The sequence below is a fragment of the Heloderma suspectum genome, chromosome 1 (genome assembly GCF_057233095.1).
Source record: "Heloderma suspectum isolate Gila_16-S chromosome 1, 16-S_ref, whole genome shotgun sequence".
Taxonomy (NCBI): domain Eukaryota; kingdom Metazoa; phylum Chordata; class Lepidosauria; order Squamata; family Helodermatidae; genus Heloderma; species Heloderma suspectum.
Window position 1 is genome coordinate 334793679 of NC_139458.1, and position 15742 is coordinate 334809420.

General features: G+C 41.0%; 1 protein-coding gene across 1 annotated transcript in view; it reads left to right on the top strand.

The window, feature by feature from the left end:
* Window positions 1-15742, top strand: part of LAMA2 (laminin subunit alpha 2) — a 619437-nt gene that overhangs the window by 535241 nt on the left and 68454 nt on the right. Inside the window, exons 44-46 of the mRNA XM_084827486.1 lie at window positions 5713-5867; window positions 10828-10971; window positions 14267-14400. Of these exons, the coding sequence (XP_084683612.1) occupies window positions 5713-5867; window positions 10828-10971; window positions 14267-14400 (433 nt within the window). The remainder of the gene's footprint in view (window positions 1-5712; window positions 5868-10827; window positions 10972-14266; window positions 14401-15742) is intronic.

The following is a 15742-nucleotide window of genomic DNA, read 5'->3' on the forward strand; positions in this document are numbered from 1 at the left end:
AGAGTCTTAGAACTCTTTATATTACAGACCTTCTGAGCTATTATTATATAGATAAGCTCTGAAATTCTTTTCTAAAACTTCTGAGTTTCAAGTTTGGAAGTGCACTTTTTCCATTCTACATATATTATACATAGTTGTACAACTTTTATTTTTTACTTTTTTGTGGAATTTGGATGTTTGGGGTAGTGTGCGTGGTGGTGGTGGGGCTCCTTCCCACTGAGCTTTTATCCTGCGATTGATATGGCTCCTTCACGGAGGTTTGCGGGCTCTTTACATAATGCTGTGATCATTCAAGGCGTCTCCTGCACTAAATGCCCTTCGTTCCATTTTTAAATAGATCGCAAATAATGAGCTATCAAATTACCTGGTTGTGTTCCGCTTCAGTTTCCTCCCCGAAAAGAGTAAAAGTGGCAAGAAGAGGAGTGAGATCAATGAAAGATAATGGAAGACTCAGCTATGGGGAGAAGGGGAGGGGGGAAAGGAAGCATGTGAAAAAGGGAGTCATCATGATCCTGCATTTAAAACAGAAGCAGAAAGCCCCGTTTTAAATGCAGGATTTTAGGCTGGTGTAGAGATGCCGTGTGTGTGTGTGTGTGTGTATGTATGTGTGACCTGGAAGAAAGAGTTGCTATTCATGAAACAAGGTGGAGCAAAGAGGTGGAGAGACCTATCAAGCCAAAGAGGAATGGATTGGGAGTCAGAGTAGTAATGGATATCTGTGCATTATTAAATGAAGAAGTGATATTGGCTTCTTCACCACAAGCCTCTGCTTTCTTTCTTTTTAAAGCAGAATTAAATATTATCAACAAGTTTGCATATTTTAATCTTCAGCTATGAGAGTTAGAATGTTCTACCTCCAAAAAAATGTTAAAACCCTGAAAATTGAGTTATATCACAATTCCGCTATATCTTTTAGTACCATAGAACAGGGGTGGCAGAAGTTAGACTGCAATCTACTGTTAGATCTCTGGGTGCCTTGCAGTAGATTGGCAGGGGTTTCTGGCTCCCAATTGTCTAACAGTAGAAACAATTAAGAAGCTACACACACACGTGCGTACACCACACTCACACATAAATTTGATTTCTGAAAAAGAATGCTTGAGGGGAAACTAAGAGTGTTTTTTGTGGGAAAGGACTTGTGAGCTTGGTTCAGGTACCGATGACAAATTCCTTGGCTGAACATATACTCCAAAGCACTCTGCTCCTTAATTTGTAGCACATGACTGCCTGCCTCAGCCACTCTTTTGTACCTGGCTCTGGTTTCTGGATCTCAGGGTTCTAGTAAAAGACAAGGTAGATCCTGCTAGCCAGAAGTCTACCACTCCTGCCATCGAACATATTCCCTAACACACCTGAAGCTGTGCAGATTTCTAGAGACCATGCTTATTTAACTTGAGGCAACACTGGATCTTTTAACTGTAGTAAAGGGATCAGGAATGTTCCTCAGTCTCACATGTTCCTCCCCTCCCTCCTCCCTTTTCCCCTTCCTTCTCTTTTCAGCACTAACTACTGTTAACTATCTGCACCAGTGGAATGTTAACCACAGTTAGCTTTAAATCAGAGATTAGCATTCAGTTCTGCACATGCATAAATAGCGAATTTAAAGCAATGAAATGGGGAATTTGAACAGGAGAGAGGAGAGGAGAGGAAATGGGGAGGAAACAGGAGGAGCATCATAGTCATGAGATTGGGAAATGTTACATCTGCATTATAGCCATTATAGCAACAGATCCTTACCCAGGTCCTTGGAAGTGGATGACGGATATTGTTTTCCCTCTGTAGGGGAGCTGTGTACTGAATGAGTGTTTTAGGTTATGATGTAAATTCAGCTCTCGATGGTGGTTTTATTTTATATTGCTTTATTGATATGTATGTACTCTGCCCTGGGACAGTAAGGATGGGCTATAAACTTCAATATTTTTTTAAAAAACCCATCAGGTATTCTTTCCTCATATTCAATAGCCAAAGTTACATACACTTTGTGTATGTTCTATATATTTTAAATTGTTTTATTGTGTGTTGTTTGGTTTTAATTTTTGTGAACCGCCCAGAGAGCTTCGGCTATTGGGCGGTATAGAAATAAATAAATAAATACACTTACGATGTTGATTAGATAGGCACTTACAACACCTATGCATGTCAACTCAAAAGTAAGTCCCAATAAGTAAGTTCCATTCAATGGGACATACTCCCAGGAAACTGGGTTATAGGAATGCAATCCTAGTTATCTGGCTTGGGTGACAATATATATATATAAAAGGTAAAGGTGTCCCCAACCAGTCGTGTCCGACTCTAGGGTGCGGTGCTCATCCCCGTTTCTAAGCCGAAGAGCCAGCACTGTCCGAAGACGCTTCCGTGGTGATGTGGCTGGCATGACTGAACACCGAGGTGCATGGAACGCTGTTGCCTTTCCCGCCGAGGCGGTACCTATTTATCTACTTCCAATTTCTTGCTTTCGAACTGCTAGGTTGGCAGGAGCTGGGACTGAAGATGGGAGCTCACTCGGTCACGCAGCACTCGGGTCTCGAAGTGCTGACCTGCCGACCTTCCAGTCTGCAGTTTAGCGTCTTAACCACTAAGCCACCGCGGCCCTAATATATATATATATATATGTGTGTGTGTGTGTGTGTGTGTGTGTGTGTGTGATCTAATGTGAATGCCAAGAAAATATCCTAGTTACTCCAAACCAGCAGTAGACTGTGCTAGGCAATGAACTCCTCCACTTTTCTGTTCAGTAACCCATTTTATTATGTGGGTGTTTGCCTTTCAAACTCACTGTCTTACAAGTTTCTCTTCTTCTTCTTCTTCTTCTTCTTCTTCTTCTTCTTCTTCTTCTTCTTCTTCTTCTTCTTCTAAAATAAACCCTCCGAAACTTGCCTACAGGAATCAGTACGTATAAGGTTTTAACTTTTATCACTTTCTAAGCCTTTCCCCCTTCTGTATGTCTATGTGCTTCATTCATTTTCTCAAAAATACTTGCATGGTACCTGGGCAAAGTATTGCATTAGAATAGTTAACTATTTTGCTCTAGTCATATTTTAGCAATGACACTAACACTGCCGTTCATCCCAGCAGCCTGTACCACGTGAAAGGGGCACACCTAAGCTCAGGGCCAGTTCTGATATTACATGTTCATACTCATGTATTAATGTCCCAAGTGAGAAACTGAATAAAGAATGGTAGAAGACACAAGTTGTCACTGTATCAAAATGTCAGATGGAAATGAGGCTCTTGGAAGCTGCAACTCTCCTTCAGAAGCTCTGCATGTTCCAACATGTCAGATTCACATCTGTATTCCTCAGTTTGATGAAGACTTGTTACTTCTGTCTTTTTTTTTTTTTACTGGTTCTCTTCTTGAAAATGAATGTACAAAAACTTAGTAGTGCAACCATCTGTACATCTGATAAGAAAAGAGGCCAACAAATAATTTGGTTTTTCCTTCTTTATGAACCAGAGATGGAGAACTGATGATATAGATAGCATTGCCGCAATAGAAGGAGGATTTCAAAATTGTGGTCACACTAGCTAATAACTAATGGCCTGTGATACATTCACTTTGCATAATTATCTAAAGTGTTAGCAAAGAAACATGATCTCTCTGTTTGTCGGCGACATACTGCTAGAACCAAGAGCTTTCCCCTGATATTGGTTGGCAGTTAGGTTCAGGACAGACAGAAGAAGGTGTTGCATGAAACAAAGCATAATTAGTTGTGCTCATAGATAGTAATAAGAGTCACTCGCTGTGGCATTAAAAGCATAAGACAAGTTCATGTAAGATACATCTATTACTGTCCATGATAACTGAATGAAGCTTTCATTTGTAGTTCTGAATCAAATACCAGATACTGGAGACAAACAACAGGAGATGGCTATTTCTTATAATCATGTCCTCTTCATTAGATTCCAAAGACATCCAGATCTTATCCAGCAATCTAGTACTTACAAGTCTCCTTTATGCATTATACACTTGAATGAGGCTTTGCATATAGAAGTAGCTACTAGTCCCACCACGGACACTGTATGGCTCCCCACTCTTGAAATCCATGCATTGAGCATGGACATCTGAGCAGGAATTCTGCGTGTGAAGAGCTTTATGCGCAAATGCATGGATTGCTGCATTTTCTGTGTGTTATGCATGAAGGTCACTATAAATATATATTAATAACTTAAAAGCTATGCTGGATCAGACCATGGCTCTATCTAGTCCAGCATTGTGTTCACACAGTGGCCAACCAGCTGCTCATGGGAAACCCACAAGCAGGACATGAGTGCAACAGCACCCTCTCGCCCATGTTCCCCAGCAACTGGTGTACATAGACATACTGCCTCTTATACTGGAGGTAGCATATAGCCATTAGGACTAGTATGATAGCCTTATCCTCCAAGAATTTGTCCAATCCCCTTTTAAAGCCATCCAAATTGGTGGCCATTACTACATCTTGTAGAAGTAAATCCATAGTTAACTATATGCTATGTGAAGAAATTCTTCTTTTTATCTGTTCTGGATCTCCCACCAGTCAGCTTTATGGGATGACTCCTGGTTCTAGTATTATGAGAGAGGGAGAAAAATGTCTCCCTATCCACATTCTCCATACCATGCATAATTTGGTACACCTCTATCATGTCTTCCCTTACTCGCTTTTTTTCTAAGCTAAACAATTCCAGATGTTGTCATCGTTCGTCATTATGTTATGTTGTTCATGCAGAGCCACACCAGTTGATATTGATATTGAAGTTCCAGTTGATATTCTGTGTGGGTTTTGTAATGTTCAGGGACACTGGAAAACTAAGTGTGAGATACCAAACTTTGGGACTTGCTAATTAGTTCAAATGATAAACATAAATTTTAAGGAATGAGGAAAAGGCTTGAGGCATGGGCTCCAATGTCTATGAAAAGTAATCAAAGTTACCCTGATATTTGGAATTGTTTTTAAACTTGAGGCCTTTATTTCTTTTTCTAATTTGAGATGGCATAACTAATCAGTGCTAATTTGTTTACTAACTAGTGAACTACCATTCTAATCCCCAATGTTTTCAGCAAGGCAAGAATAAGAAGTAAACTCCTGAACACTGACTCTCCATACTCTGGTATCTGACCTCTGACCCTTGGCCTTTCCATACCATACAATCTCACTTAACCTCAGACAAAACTGTAACCTCAGACTTCTAAATTTTTCTCCTTTGCTCCTATGTTGCCTTTAAGCCAAGCTCTAAAATTATTGTTGAAATTATTTTGCATCCTTTATAAATCATCATCATCATCATCTGATAACAGAAGGCTGGTTCAGACATAGCAATCTCAGCTTTAATAAATGGTGGTTTATTAATCTGGCAATGAGCATCATGCTGGGTACTCCTCCTTTCCCTCCTCTTCTCCCCTCACATGTTTGTCTCAACACTTGTATCATGGTTTAAAGTAACCACAATTTCACGTTACATATGAATCAGAAAACTGTGATTTAATAATGGACTCAGACCCACAATATGAAACCAAGATGTTTTATATTGCGGTCTGGAGTCTACAATTAAATCACAGGAGTAGGAAACTGTGGTTTAACGTCGCAATGATACAAGCTCTGAGGGGAGGGAGGGAGGGTCAAGGAGGGAATATGTGGCATGAGTTAATAAACCAGTGGTCCAGCGTGTCCTCAGTTTTTACTAATGGTGTTAGTATCCACTGTGTAATCTCTTATGTTATTTTTTCACATGAAGTTGCTGATGCAGATGACTCTGTTAATAATCTGGAAAAAGAAGCAGATCGGTTGATGGATAAACTCAAACCAATCAAGCAACTTCAAGATAACCTGGGCAAAAACATCTCTCACATTAAAGTCCTGATCAATCAAGCCAGGAAGCAAGCCAATTCTGTAAGCTGTTCTTTCTTAATAGCTTAAGCTATTTCTTTAGCTATTTTATTTCATCCATAAGGCAATCTCAGGAGGAGTAAGTAGGGCTGGAGATAATTATGTTGATAACTGAACGCAGGAAAGTTGGGTGGACATGGATTACACATTAGCCTGATTATCTTGCTTGGGAGTTGTAATCTATGGATTACTGACAGCCAGATGAGAGCTATATCCTATGTCATTCTAATAACATGGGCATGAACCACAGATAATGTTTACATGGAATGGAACCATGGTACTCTACTCATGGTTTCTTCATCTCCAAGTAGTATAGGAAGAGGTGTGGGGAGGTAGCTTCCATGCTGTAGTCAGTAAATATGAACCGGACCTTAGATAAAATTTAATGAAGCTGGTATGTGCCACTATCAGTTAAAAATCAACAGCCTATTTCAGGTGGATGGCTTGTGTGCCCAAGTTTTAGTTTTAGAATACCTAAACTACATGTTCTTACATTGGTGTTACTGCACTGATAGACCATGATGGGATCTTATAACAAAACAATCAGAAACTCAAGGCACAACTTTCTCCTCCTTCCTCAGCCCATGTTCACATAATTTCTTGTGGTTTGTACCAAGCCCATCATTAAACTGAAGCTCATTGTTCTACTTTCTTTCTTTGGAGTATCACTCCATCATGGTTACTGGGATTCTGTTACTATGCCACATCTTATCACATGGGCAAAAAAAGTGAAATGAAAAATAGATGTTTTTCATGTGATGCTTGAAATCAAATGCTAGTCTATCAAATTATAGTTTGGTTGCGTGTAATATTAGCACAAATCAACTGTCAAGTACAAATAGTCTACAATTTAAAGCCCACATGAGCAGGACATGCCCTATTTTTTCAAATTATCAGGGAATGTTTGTGTTCATTCCCTGTGAATGCATGGAGCTTTCTCCAGTATTAGGCTTTCTTCACACAGAATTTTTATCCTGAGATTGAGATTGCTCCTTCACAAAAGTTTGTGGGCTCTTTACATGACACTGTGAACCTCCAAGGCATCTCCTACACTAAATGCCCTTTGTTCCATTTTTAAATAGATCACAGATAATGAGCTGTCAAATTATCCCATTGTGTTCCTCTTGAGTTCCCTCCGTGAAAAGAGGGAAAGCGGCAAGAAGAGGAGCGAGATCAATGACAGATATGGAAGGCTCAGAAACAGGGAGAAGGAGGGAGGAAGGGGAGGGGGGAAAGGAAGCAGGTGAAAAAGAGAGTCATTGTGATCCTGCATTTAAAATGGAAGCAGAAAGTGCTATTTTAAATGCAGGATTTTAGGCTGGTATAGAGATGCCATTAGAGTGGGTCACCCCCTGCTTACGTAGACCTCTGTGTACACATTGTGGCTCCAATTTATAGCAGGGTTCCTGGGATAACAGTTATCATGTGGACAGAGTATTCTTTAATGTGCATCAAGCACAACATAAGTTGTCTACTGGTTGAAACAGATTTTTGACACTACACTTTCCCTCTGCTTTGAGCATGCCAGGAGGTAAGGGCCTGGAAATGATGTATCAATCGATATTTATTGACAAACTTTAATGCACAGTATCCAGTGCTGCTACTGTGGTCCTGCCATTTCTCTTGTGCTAGTGGGACCCCCTTCTTATGCAACAGGAACTAACACCTCTGACAGCGATCCCAGAAATGAGCGGAAACACTCATTTCCAGAACAGGACAGGTCAGCAGAGCTTCCTTTTGCAAGCTCTGCTGACCTCCCCCATTCAAAAAATGATAGTTTCACTCATTTCTGACAGCTGCAAGATCTGCTGGCTTCCTGCTGCACTAATGGTGGGTTCTGCTAGCATGCAGGCAGTGTTGAATACTGCCCAATAAATATAATATTGTAAGTATTATACATATTAAATATCAAAAATAGGTACTAATTGCTCAAATATTTATATTAGTCACTCTCACTTGATAAAGGCCCTATTACTTGGGAAATATATCCGTTTAGTGATCAGCAGGCATTGCTGCTATGTAAAGAACCTCACACCACCTTTGCAGAATCATCAAATATATTAAGTGGAATTGCTTTCCCATTTTCTTGATTTTCTTCCCCTTGTGTCCTTGGGTTAAGAGCATCATTTTCCAGCCTCATTACTAAGGCCTGAATCTGTCTTGCCAATGTAATTACATTTTAAACTCAGGGATCAGCTGGTAACGCTAAACTTATTTGCCATATGACCCATAAGAATCTGTAAAGAAAATCCCCAGAGATGAATGTTTGCTGAGCTACTGTTTAATTCAAGTCAAATCATCATGCTGCCTCTCGGAAAAATACAAAAAGGAATGTATGTACAATTATAATGATAAAACAATGTGTTCACTTTATAAACAACACTTCACATAAATAGAGGCAAGACATCAGATTATTTTTTTCACCTCTGAAATAATTTCCATCCATAGATTTCAAAGCTATTTTCTTAACATCAGTCATGTCTCTGGGTAGACATCTCTGCTATTCCTGCATGTGTGGATGGAAAAGCCCATTGATGCAGTTCAGGAATTCACCCCAGTGGCATTTTAGTCATAGCAACAAGTTTTAAAGACAGAAGCTTTTCAAGGCTAGTTGGTCTGATCATGTTCTTCTGTCTGTCTATGTGTGTGTGTTGTGTGTGTTCATTCCAATGCCTTTAAAAGTTTATAATTTTCAGACATGTTTTAATGCAGGTATATAAGCTTCAAAGTTTGTAAATGCAACACATTTCCTTTCAGTATCCCCCACCCTTTACAATAATGCAGATCTGTTATTGTTCTGACCTGTGTAATGTGAACCTGCCACATCCTCACATTTATAAAACAGTTTAATAGATATACATTGTCCTAGCTGAGCCTTATTCCTTCTCACACATTCTACTTAGCAATTCTTACTGAAAAAAATAAATGCGTTATGAAATATTATATGTTATCATCTTTACCCCACATTGAACATTATTTAGCATTCTACTGCCTTCTTTGGTAACCAAGATAACATCCTATAGCTGGTTCACCCATGCAGTAAGGAGTCTTGTTTCTAGATGCTTATCACAGGAGGGAGGAACTTGTGGTTCTCCAGATATTGTTGGACTCTTAACTCCCATCAGCCCCAGCCAGCATGGCCAGTGTTCAGGAATGCTGGGAGTTGTAATCCAGGTACAAGTTCTGGAGGATCACAATTCCCCCCCGCCCTGCTCTATCATTTACACATTTACACAACCACATATCAGAATTAAAGTTGGAAGATGGAGATGTGGGGGTTCCCAGAGAAAACTGTTGCTATTGTTATGATCCTAGAATTACCAACTTGCGAGCGGAGATGGGTTAAAGAAGATGCGGACAACAAGCTTGGGTTGAAAATTGGGCCACATTTATTGAAATAGCTGCAAAGGGGTAACTAGGACGGGCATCTAACTGTGTCAGCGGCTAGCTGGCACTTCTTGGGCGAAAACATACCCAGCCTGAGGGGTGGCGGTGATCTCGCCATCCCTCTGGACTGCCCCTTCTGGGGGAGGTAGACCTTCCGGTGTCACCCCCAACCCAGTGCCGTGAAACACCTGGGTGAGTGAGTAGGGTTGGTCTCCCAGGCAACCCTTATCCCCCCGCCGAGCCGCACAACCCATTTGGGGGGCCCTCAGGCGTCACCTGTCACCATAAGGTGCCTCTGCATGCACACCATCCCTACTTTCCTGTTTTGCCCATCCTAGCCGCCAACTGGAATGTGACCGATGATAAAGACCATATTCCCTTACAGGACATACTCGACCCGCAAAACAGTGTGACGTAGGCAAAAAAGACGCACGGTAATAGGCCAATCGAACTGTGAGCCAAAAAATTCCTACATGATTCCCAAAGGGCAACCGGTAATAAACCCACACTGCTTAGGGGAGGGTGGGAGGGAGCTGCGTTGAGCCAGAGAGCTGAGTTTGAGAAGGGGGCTGAGTTTAAGGCAACTCAGCCTGCCCCTCCTTGCATGGTGGTGCCACTGGGGTGCACCAGTCAAAGGCCCCTGCATCATGTCACCCCACCCGCCCGCAATGGCCCCCCCTTTTTAGCCAGACAAGCTGGCACCGGGTGAGGGCATATTTTAAAAAATGTAACAGATACGGATATGGTACACTCTTGCCCAGTTTTTACCAGATACAGATACAATACTCACTTGCATCATCATCAAAATGTCTTTTCATTTTAGATCATCAGCTTAGGAAATCAAAGAAAATTGTTTACTTTCTTGTTTGTTTTGGTAACAAGATTTCATAAGCGCAATAAAGAAAATGGTCCAGGACTTTATTGAGTCTTTTATTATACTCACATAAATGCCATAGCCTTCTTATGTAATGGCAGTAATAATATTACAGTAAGCATAAAGTGAAGTAATGCTCTTAATAGGTAATTATTTTTAAGAGTTAAAAGGGTTCCTCTGAGACGGAACTAGCAACAACTGTCAGCAGAACTAAAATACGTGAAAGGCTTTCATAATGCAAACATAAGACCATAGAGACAAATGCATTCAAAATAAAGTAGCACATGGACCGCATGTTCCACAAAGGCCATATACTTGGTTACCCTTGTGAGTTTGTTCGCCACTTACTTCTGAATATATTCAGCATTTGAGTTGTCATAGCTGACCCTTGTACAGAGTCACATAGTCTAGTAATCCTTATGGCTAAATAATTGCATTACGATGTCTGTGCAGAATGCCAGATAAGATTGCCAATCGTCCATAATCCACACCCAGCATTCTGGAAAGTAAATTGCGATTCATTCCATGTTCTTGGACTTCAAGTGAGCATGTGACTGAAAGATTAAAAAAACGAATCTGTTGAATTTTGGGGGTGGGGGTGGGGATACATAAATGTTTCATTGCCAGTAACGAGCTGTATAACCTGAGCTCTCTCTCCTGTTTGTTTTGTTGTTCTTCTTGTTGTTGTTGTTCCCATTGAAGATTAAAGTATCTGTGGCTTCTGGAGGCAACTGCATTCGTACATACAAACCAGAAATAAAGAAAGGAAGCTACAACACAGTCATCCTCAATGTAAAGACAACAGTTGCTGACAATCTGCTTTTTTATCTTGGAAGTAACAGATATGTAAGTCTGCATTTGTTTTCTTCTATGAAAATCTATGCACTGATACCTGTAGTAGGTGTAATTTTAATCAGCGAATAGGTCCAGTCCTGGCATGAGCCATGATGAGCCATATGGCTCAGGTGGAAGATCAGGAGGGGTGGCAGATCATGTCCCTTATCTGCCTAATGCAGGACCATCTATCATCATTGCTGCCTCCACCACATCATCACCATGTCTGTACCACACACCCAGCAGCAGCTGCTACTGTAGCCTCCAAAGCCCACTGGCCAACACTGGAGCACAACCACTGATTTTGCAGGAAAGCTCCTACTTCTGGGTTCTCCAGACCTCATAGCACTACGTTCCTCACTCGGAGGAAGGATTCACTTTGTGTAAGGGACCCTTCCTCAGAGTGAGTCACCATGGGCCAGGAGAGTGTCTATGTAAATTAACAGTGGTAAATACTGTTTAAATTGAGTGCTGAAATCTTGGGATTGTCGGTGCCGCTGCTGCTTGCCCAACAGCAAAAAGCATTTAAAGAGTAAGTTGTGGGGGAGAGGAGGAAGCAACAGGCGGGCCCAGCGGTTCACCTCAGACAGCACCATGCCTTGCGCCAGCCCTGCTAAAGAGGCAGTATAAGGCCAGGGGAACTAAGGATAACTGAATAATTATTGACGCTTACAGTAAATGCAAACAAAAATAAAAAGGTCTGCCTTCAGAACATGATTAGAGATTTTAGAGATAAGCAGATAACTGGTAGATACGTTTGGTGTTTTCTGGGATTCTGGTGCGGACAACATTAAGGTGATAAAAGATGGATCAAAAAATTAAAGTGGCCTTGTCTTATTTCTACCAGCCAGGGGGAAAATGATTGGAAAACTAGTAGGGAGGAAAGCATCAATAGGGGAAGGGTTCAACAGTCTCCTCCTGCCTGCCCATGCAGCACTTTAAATATCCCACTCTCCCACTTTAAGAAATCAGAAAGGAATCCTGATGGCCAGCATTGTAACACATTGGTCATACTGCTGTAATATCTGGTGAATTCTAACTTAGTGTTTCTAATTTAGTGTTTAGGGATTGAACACACATTGCTCCAGATGTGGATGGGCCCCACACATCTAATGTTGCATAAAGCTGTGTTTGGAATCTTAAGTTAAATGGAAGGATCAAGCAGAGTCTTATTCTTTGACATAAGGGTAGTGATTAATGGCTCTTTCTGGCAAGGGGTGGTTTCCTCTTGCTTAAAAGAGGTGGTAATAAGACCTCTATTAAAGAAACCTTCCCTTGACCCAGGAGATCTGTCTAACTTAGGCCAGTCTCAAATATGCCATTCTTGGCTAAGATGATTGAGAAGGTGGCAGCATTGCAACTCCAGATGCATCTGGATGATTATCTGGACCCATTTCAATCAGGCTTTCAGCCTGACATGGACCTGAGATTGTTTCTTTCACCTTGGTGAATGACCTATGCTGGAAAATGGAGATGGTGGGGAGTGCGACCCTATTAGTTCCCATGGACCTCTTGGCAGCTTTCGATACCATTGACCATGGTATCCTTCTGGACCGTCTGGCAGGGCTGGGCCTTGGGTGTGCTGTTTTGCAGTGGTTCTGGTCCTTTCTGCTGGGCCATGTCCAGAAGGTGGTGCTGAGGGATAACTGGTCATCTCCACAGTCATTGGCCTGTGGGGTCCCACAAAGTTCTGCCTTGTCCCCACATTCATTAATTTCTAAATGAAACTGCTGGGAGAGGTCATCTGGAGCTTTGGAGTAAAGTACCACAAATGTGCTGATAACATCAACTCTATTGCTCTTTGTTACCTAACACTAAGGAAGCAATTGAAACCCTTGAACATTGCCTAGGTTCGATAATGGGCTGGATGAGGGTGAACAAACAATTAAACCCAGACAAGATGGAGGTGTTGTTGGTCAGAAGAAAATCTGTCTCAAGGACAAATAACCTATTGTGGAAGGAGTTGTGCTCCACCTCAAGGACCAGGTCCATTGCTTGGGAGTGCTCCTTGAGCCTATGCTGTCTCTGGATCTTCAGCTGGTGGCAAGGAGTGTGTTTCAACAATTTCACTTGATGCACCAGCTACAACGCTTCCTGAATCAGTCTGACATAGCAACAGGTATCCATGCACTGGTTGCATCACATTTAGATTATTGCAATGCACTCGGCATAGGGCTACCCCTGAAGAATGTCTGGAAGCTGCAGTTGGTGCAAAATGTGGCAGCTAGGCTGCTAACCGGTGCATAGAATCGGAACCATACTACACCTGCCCTGGACAGCATGCACTAGTTGCCAATTGCCTTCCAGGCTCCATTCAATGAGTTGGTGTTAACTTTTAAAACCCTAAGCAGCTTAGGACTTGGCTATATAAGAGACTGCCTGTCTTGCTGTCAGCCTGCCTAAGTATTGAAAACTGCAGAAGAGGCCCTTTGAGAGAACTAATGCCTACAGGGCCTGTTGGGCATGTATGAAAGGGTTTTCTCCTGTGTTGTCCCCAAACTATGGAATGGGGTCCCTCAAAAATTACAATTGGCCCACACTCTCTTGGCCTTTAGAAAGGGGGTAAAGTTGCATCTTTTTAATCTAACCTTTTAAAATGTGTAGTTTGTAACGTTTTGGTGTTTTTACTGTTTTGCTGTCCTTGTTTTTATTATTGTTGCAGGGTATTGTTGTTTTAAATTGTTCTACGCTGCTTTTTAGTAAATGAGATGGTATATAACTGGTAATACTAAATAAACCAGTGAAGGGGGAAATTATATGGTTATGATAAAATAATAATTGACTGACACCAATAGTAGGAAGAGGCATGTTGTAATGCACACAAATGACATATAATCATGTTAAAAAGTAGATATTCAAAAGGGAAGATAAGGAGACGTGGATTTGGGAGGATTATTTCTTCACCTCAAGTGATGATGTTTCAGTGCCCTCTGCTCACAGAGAGCCAGTGTGGTGTAGTGGCGAGAGTGTTGGACTGGGAGTTGGGAGATCCAGGTTCTAGTTCCCGCTTGGCCATGGAAGCTCACTGGGTGACTTTGGGCCAGTTACAGACACCTCACAGGGTTATTGTTGTGAGGATAAAATGGAGGAGAAGGAGGACTATGTACGCCACCTTGGGTTCCTTAAGGAGAAAAAAAGGTGGGATATAAATGTAATAAATAATAAATTGTTTCATTTTCACTCTTTTACTAATTCACTCCCTTGTCTTGCCTGGTATTTTTGTTATTGCTTTTGCTGGTAAGTAATAGCTTTGGTTATTATCTGTCTAATGCTGTTTATTTATTTATTTTTTATGTTTTCATCCTAGACTGACTTTTTGGCCATAGAAATGCGTAAAGGCAAAGTGGATTTCTTGTGGGATGTGGGATCTGGTGTGGGACGCGTTGAGTATCCAGATCTAACAATTGACGATGGATTTTGGTACCGAATTGAAGCATCAAGGCAAGTATTCAGTTCTTCCATATGTCTCTCACCACCGCCACCCACCATATTATGAGATCAAATGGAGATGCCATGCCTCAGTTTCCTTGAATCCTTGAGATTAAATGTATCATGGTACAGAGCAGGGCATCCTCAGTAGTGGCACCACAAGCAAGAAAGCAAGTTCTTCCCCGTGGAGTTCTGCCAGAGTTCATCCCTTCCTGTTTTTAGAATGTAGGTTAAAACAACTGAATTGCTTAGGTGGTCTTTATTTTTTTATATTTTTTTTGAAGTGGTGAAATATGATATACACAGCCAAGAATATTTTGCTGGCACATGGATAAGCTGACAATGTTGTTGTAGCTTTTATAATGTGTAGGTCCTGTTGTTTTATTTTTGTGTTTAATGTATTTAAATTGCTTTGAGCAATTCCAGTATGGATGGAAGAGGGAAAATAAAACATTAGCTATAAATAAAAAAATATTTTAAACCCTAGTGGCAATTAGTGTTATGTATGACCTTCTAGCCGTCAGGATGATGCATTGCTTTCTCTATTTGCATGTTACTCTGCAAGTGGATAAACTGTAAGTCAATTGCCCATCTGTATTTGAGTACTTCCTATAACATCAGAAGCTAACCACAATGAATCAGTTTTATATTCAACTTAAGCTAACAAGAAAGAATAGTGAACAGGCAGTTGAGGAACTAAGGAAATCATCAGTTCTAGTACTTGGTACCTTCAGAGTTATCAAGTATTCATGACCCTAAGATACCAGAGTGGCCTTTAGAAGATATCATTCTCCATTTTTAAAAGTGTAACATCTTATGAACATATTTCCACCTTTCATCGGCTTACTAAGCTACTTAGGGCAATTCTCAATACTGCACTTTAAAGATAAGAGATGTAATGTCACATCCACAAATGTAACATGAGCATTACAATACATACAGCTCTCAAAACCCTGACTCTGGAAATGCCTTGTTCCTGCAACTTTCTCGCAGACAGCAATGTACACTGTAATCCTCAGGCTACCTTTGCACTTCTCGTACCATTCCAGCATGTGTCACAAGAGAGCATCTATTTCTCAAAACTGTAGATGGAGACACAGACCTTAGAATTTAATCTGTTCTAAATAATGACTGTAAAATATTATTAACTGTAATGCTTATAATAACACTACATCCTATTATTAGTAAGATCGTAGAGCATAAGCCATCTCTCAGCTAAGCTCAGTTCTTGCTTAACTTCCAAAGCAAGAAACCTAAGAACATAAGAAGATTCCTGCTGAATCAGACAAAAGGTTCATCGAATCCTGTATTTTGTTTCCAACAATGCCCAGCCTGACACTTCTGAGCAGTGGAG